The following is a 6,193-nucleotide window of genomic DNA, read 5'->3' as shown; positions in this document are numbered from 1 at the left end:
GAGCCCCGCCGTCGCAGCGGCGCTGCCGGGCAAGCGTGGCAAACCGCCTCGCCTGGCCCGCTGAGCAGAAGAGGACGGGCCACACAGCGCCCGACTGTGTCTGTCTGCAGGATTATCTCCTCACAGCAAGTATCACCACAACCAGAGCCACTCGTTTCCATGCTTCTGACCGGTGGAAAAGCATCGACATTCATTACAGTCAAAAAAAAAAGAAAAAAAAGAAGAAATGCCTGTTGTTAGATAGGGTTAATCAGTGAAGTGAAACATGACTAAGCCACAGACAACCTACACAGGACACTGGGGTACCAGTTACTCTGGTACGTGGTAGCAGCAGAATCACTAGCACAAGGCAAAACATGAGCTTTGAAATGATTTTACTGAGACCTTTGGCTAGTGTGGCTCCAATTGGTGTGGTCAAACTCAGCCAGAAATTTAGTTTGGAAGGTGACGGGGAAGAGAACCGAAGAGTCCAGAGCCAGCTCCGCAGCTGCACTATGTGTAGAAGATGATCTCTGGGATTTGTCCGTCCTCCACGGAAGTGCCGTTGTTATTCCCAGCCGCGTAACAGAACGTAAAGCAGGTTTTGGCTCCCGTTGTTGGTGATTCATGGATCACTTTGCGCAGTCCTTTGGTTCCGTAGTGGGAATCTGGACCCTGTGATGGCCACGGGAGACAAGAACAGGTCAAGGCCGGGCCCGAAGCAATGAGCTTTGGAGATCTCGGCACCTCCCTTTTCTTTCTGGTTCTTGCGCCTCAGGTATTTTGAGCAAAGTTCTCGTCTCTATCAGAGCTTAACGCGACATTTAACCAGGTCTCAACAGTTAAACATCAACTTTTTTAAGCTGCTGCAGGCAGGCTCGGGATTACACACCCGCAGAACCGACAGCTTATCTGGATAACACCCAAAAACACCCCCCCGCTATCACTCCCTCCACCAATGCGATCGCTACCCTGGGAATCACCGCACACTTGCAAGCCAAGTTAATACCCAGCTCTGAACGCTGGTGCTGAACGTGCACATGGCACCACCAGGTGAAGGAGCGTGGAGCAGAGCTTCGGGGTGACACTGCAGGCCTTGAAAAACGCAGAGCGAGCAGCACGTCGCACCGAAGGGACTACAGAAGCCGCTTTCACCCATCCCTATAAACCTCTCCCCCTGCCCGTGCCGCCCCAGGACGGTACCTTCAGGGTTGCACATGCTGTATAGTTGACATTGGGTAAAATCTCGACAGGTTCCTTGAACATCACCCGGAAAGTGTTTGATGATCCGTCACAGCTGAACCCCGTGTCGTTCTGCCCCAGGACCGTGTTACTGTCCGTGTGGATGATCTGGAAGACACGTGTTAACTTTTAATGCGCAGTTATTTGAACACTGCCCTGCACCAGTGCGTCCGCTGAACTGGACTGAACCCGAGGGACTCAACAGTTTGACCAGCCCCACTGCGACTGCGCTACCCCGTTGCTTATGTGCGTCTCCAGGGCTGTGATCACACCCAACGACTGCGGGCTCGGGTCCCAGACAGCCCAAGACAATCCCTCCTTACCCCGAAGCCTGGCCGGGGACTGCAGACCGACGTTCTGCGCTTACATCTTCACCTGCCTTTCTCCTCCAAGGGCTCAGGGGCACCAGAAGGAGACCCTGCCAATTAAGGAAGGAGTGCTGGCAGACTGTGCTCATCACATGGGCCGCGCTGCGGGAACTTGCCCAGGGAAAGCCGTTCTCAAGTGCTCCAGACTGGGGTTACGTAGGCGCATCCGGAACAAGGCACCCAAGATTTCCGTAAGCCACCTCAGTCTCTGAACAAGATCACGACGGGTTTCAGACAGCTGAGCCTCCCTCAGTCCCGCTCAGCATCTCAAACGGGACGCTGACGACGCGAGGCCGCGCACCAGCGCTGCACGGGCCCAGCACTGACACAGCAATTGCTTTCTTCTCTTCCCTTCTTGAGTTGTGGCTGCTCCGCTGCATTTGTACAGCTCGGAGCAAGAGATGGTCTGAGCACCACTGCAGCACCCGGCCGCTGCTGCAGCGCCGCAGGGCAGAACTGGCCTGGCCTGCTCGGTGTGGGGAAACACGCACAGCTTCTTCTCAAACTACGCCGCAACTCTCGGAGAGGTATTTTCAAAGGCTGCGAGCAGACTTGGGGAGATACCGCAGTGACGCATGCAACGGGAGGTTGCATAAAATCGAGAGCAATAATCCCTCTTATCCCCAGTGCCCCATCTGGCCCTGGCTGCATCTGCCAGCCACCCTACCTAGAAAACAAATCCAGTCCTTTCTAACTTCAGATTTTGTTGCATATTCACAAAAACGTGCAAGTCAGTCCCTACAGCAGCAAATATTTTTAACGTAGTAGAGAGAATTACCTGTATATTTACTTGGTAATCCGTGGGCCCATGTATGGATCCGTATAATCCAAACCCAACTACAAATATCCTTTTGTTTACTGAGAACCTGCAGGAAGAGATCAGGAACGTCAGACCAACTTGCCACTCCAGTACTGTTTTACCGCAAGGGTGACACACAAACATCTTCACTCGCTTTAATTTGATACCTAGGATTTAATCAAACACACTGCAGTTTTAAATGCAACTAATAACTGAAATCCTGTACAGAAATCATAATTTGGAAGCTCACACCTTCAACTGTCCTAACGGGCTGGCAACAATTTTGGTCGCTCATGTGAAACACAAAGCTGCGCAATCCCATCACCGAACTTCAGAGCCCAGGCTCGCTCAGGAAGCGTTTTGAGGTTGCAGTACGATGTCAGCATCCAAAAACGCCAGCCAAGCAAAGGCAGGGGAGCCTGCAGAGCGTGGAATGGTGCCCACCCTCACGCAGCAGCAGCCTTTCCAGCAAGGTAACAGCAAAGACCACTTAAAATGTCATCAGATATTTCATGGCTGAGCGCTGGAGCAGAATCGTTAATGTGCTTCTGAGTGTTTGCTGGATACAGCTGCGCTCAAGGTTTACCCAAGAGTAGACAAGAAGATTCGATCGCTCCTGAACGCAAGAATCCCTGCTGCCTAAGGACATTCACCCCACTGCAGCTCCACCTTCTCAGGTAGTGAAAGCCTCCATGCCTGCCAAACTGCCAACATCGTTTCTTCACCCACCCGCCAACCCTTTCAGCCCTGCGTGTTTCAAGAGCAAACATCTGCGACAGGCCAGAAGCCACTGCTCCGCAACCAGCATAAAACATTCGGCGTGGAAACTGCACCCAAGCCTCGCTGAAGACTGACCCTGACGCTGCCAGCAGTTGGACTTAAAGTCAAATACAAGCTCCGAAAGGGCTCTGAACGTTAGATGCAAGAGCAGTGTTTGGAGCTAGCAGCTCTTCCAACTACAGTCTCCTGTAAGGGGATGAATGGACCAGAAGATCTAGTTAGCGGTGTCCCTGCTCACTGCAGGGGGGTTGGACTAGATGACCTCTAGGGGTCCCTTCCAGCCCAAAACATTCTATGATTCTATGATAAGATCCAACCTCTGTCAATATGCGAGAAAACCATTGATGAAAAGGCTTAAAATTTTAAAGAACTACATCGATGTGAGTCCCCCTTCCACCCAAGAGAAAAGACGAATCGGGAAATAACCAAGGCTCTCTGATTACCTCCTGTCTTGCTCTAATCACTTGGCCACACAAGGCTTGCAAACCACCGTTTGCCACGCCACACCTCCACATCTCTGTCACCACGACTGGGCTTTGCTGTTTCTCTACAAGCTCAGGTCTAAACAAACCAGGTATTAGCAGAAAAGCAGGCGCAGCAAGCGTTTTATCCTAATCCCTCCCTCAAATCGGCAAGATTAGGCAGCTCCAACGAGGCACGTTTACACTTATAATGGAGCAGGGAACCAACCTGACGGAGCACTGCCGAGTCGACACAGCCAGGCACAGGAGGAAGCCACGAGCTGCCTGGTGACTCCAACCACTACGTGCCCGTACAGCTGCAGGAAGCCACTTGAAAAGGAGAGAACTAATCCCCCAAGAGGCCTGTGCTGGAGGGCCACATTGGCTGGAATCCTTCGCCAATACAGAAGCAAAGTGGCAGCCTGCAGCTGCACACGTAGGTTAACGCATCCCAGCAAAACGCTTTCCCTTCGGGGTTCGCCGTAGGGTTTATGTGGTGGAAGTCAGGGTCTAGCACGTAACCTTGCGGGTTTAGGTCTAGAGTAGGCTCAAAGCTCAGTAAACATGAATCTATCAGCAGCAGAATTAGCAGAGAAGCTGACCTTATCCTGTCACTAGTCCCACTGTACCCCCAGCGGCTCTCCACCTGCTGGAAACGGCTGATGCTGCACTCCTTCCCCCGCAGGCAGCAGCGCGGTCTGTCGATGAACTCCACCCGCGGCTTCGGGTTCACGGTGAAGTGGAGGAACAGGCTCACCACCTCCCGGTCCGTGAGGATTCCCGACTGGGCAGGCCCTGCAAAGGAGCACGAAAGCAGCGACGCGGTCAGAAACCAGAAGGGATCCCTTTGGGGATTTACTTGGGGAGGCAAACTTGACTTGTGGCAAACTTGACTTGCAGATTAGGGTGGGCCGAGCCCACATCGCACGTGGGATCTCGCTGGTGTGTCAGCAAGTTAAACCCCAGAAACGTGCTGCCTGCCTTTTATTTGCACGCCAGTTGTGGACTGCAGAGCCTCTGCACGGAGGACGTACGTGAAACGGTCATCAAGTGCACAGCTCTGCAGAACCAGAATGAATTTGGCTGACAGGACTGGGTTAAAAACCTAAACCATGCAGCTAATCCTTCCCCTGCTCCCTCAGGAGACAATAATACTGGTTAAGAGACGGGGATTTTCCTACATCTGCACCGGTATTCTGTAACAGCACTGTTAAGACATCACGAAAGGGGTAGTGGGAGAGAGCATCACCTGGTTACCATCAGCTTAGAAAGTATAGGAGGATTTTTCGGTCAAGACTAAGGTGGTTTAGCTCATGCCCTGCTTTGACTCCCTCCTCCCCTCAGGCATTTAATCCCTGCTTTGGGTCTGGGTTTTTGGTTTGGTTTTTTTTTAATACCTTTATTGCAGAACCTAGGGAACAAGGCTAGCAATTTTAGAAAGAGCTGAAACACATTCTCGTCTCTCCTCCAGTAACTGGAAGTTTTTTTCCAAAGTGATGCTACACTCAAGCTTCGGAAAGCACGAGTACTTTGAAAATTGGAACTGGGTAAAAATTAAGACTTTTAGCAGGAGAGTCAAAAGCTGCTCTGCGCCTCTGTTTGCAAGAGGCTTTTAACAGAAACAAGACTGCTGCGTACTGGAGAAACAATCGCATCGAGTGCTCTTTAATGTGGGAAGCAAATGCGTAGCTACTTGTTGGCCCAAACCAACTTGTAGCTGGTTAAATTCAGCACAATGTTACGCAGACGTAACGTGGTCCAAGGCTGCAATGGGTAGAGGTGAGAGAATTTAAGGAAGTCGGCTGTTAACAGATAAATGAGCTTACGGATAGGCTGCTCAGCAAAAATTAGTCGTCATTGATCATGCCTGAACTTATCCTGTGTTGCTGCAATTCAATGCTCAAATGTTTCACATTTCTAAGGGAAGGGAGCGACACATTTGCCAGTTCAAACATCTTCATGCAAAACTCCGTGTTTGATACCAGCTTATACAACGAACTGGCGAAACCACTGCCTGTAGAAATCCGTTTGTGCTTTTGGGAGAGGGGGGCAGAGAAGAGTGGTTTCCCTCTCCTCCCTGCGCTGTGAGCACCAAAGAAATCGAAGTCACTCAGAAAACTCAGAAAAAGGACAAAGTTGAAGCAATTCCAAGGCAGACCCTTGTGGAAGGAACAGCTGATCAGCGCGGCCTCTTGGGTTTGGGGTTTCTTTTCTTCGTCTTTTAGGTTCAAGTGGATGGAGAAAACTTGAGCCTCTCTCAAAGCAAGATGCCTAACCAGAGAGCCAAGTCGAAGGGGCAGTTGTGACGGACAGCACGGGGAGGGGCACTGACGTTGCCAGCTCAAAAACTTCAACCCAAATGTGCCAAAATTAACATGTTCCTCCCAGTGAGACAGAATGATAGAAGATCCGACGGAAGGGTTGAAAGAAAGAAGGCGGCCAGTGACATCCTGGGGTGCATGAAGAGGAGCGTGGCCAGCAGGGCGAGGGAGGTTCTCCTCCCCCTCTGCTCTGCCCTGCTGAGACCCCACCTGGAGCACTGGGTCCAGCTCTGGGCTCCCCAG

At 51.6% G+C, this 6,193-nt stretch overlaps 1 protein-coding gene across 3 annotated transcripts in view; it reads right to left on the bottom strand.

Annotated features, from left to right (window-relative positions):
- Nucleotides 1-6: 6 nt before the first annotated feature.
- BTBD2 (BTB domain containing 2) overlaps nucleotides 7-6,193 on the bottom strand; it is a 31,141-nt gene continuing 24,954 nt past the window's right edge. For 2 of the 3 annotated variants that reach the window (XM_035899746.1, XM_009644227.2), the window contains 4 exons: nucleotides 4,232-4,424; nucleotides 2,368-2,455; nucleotides 1,183-1,329; nucleotides 180-654 (listed from right to left, as the gene is read on the bottom strand). In XM_035899746.1, coding sequence (XP_035755639.1) covers nucleotides 493-654; nucleotides 1,183-1,329; nucleotides 2,368-2,455; nucleotides 4,232-4,424 — 590 coding nt within the window. In that variant the 3' untranslated portion in view covers nucleotides 180-492. The other variant, XR_004842687.1, reaches the window with a different exon arrangement.

This window comes from Egretta garzetta, unplaced genomic scaffold (genome assembly GCF_000687185.1).
Source record: "Egretta garzetta isolate BGI_Z169 unplaced genomic scaffold, ASM68718v1 scaffold418, whole genome shotgun sequence".
In the NCBI taxonomy this organism is placed as follows: domain Eukaryota; kingdom Metazoa; phylum Chordata; class Aves; order Pelecaniformes; family Ardeidae; genus Egretta; species Egretta garzetta.
This window is presented reverse-complemented; position numbering and strand designations above follow the sequence as displayed.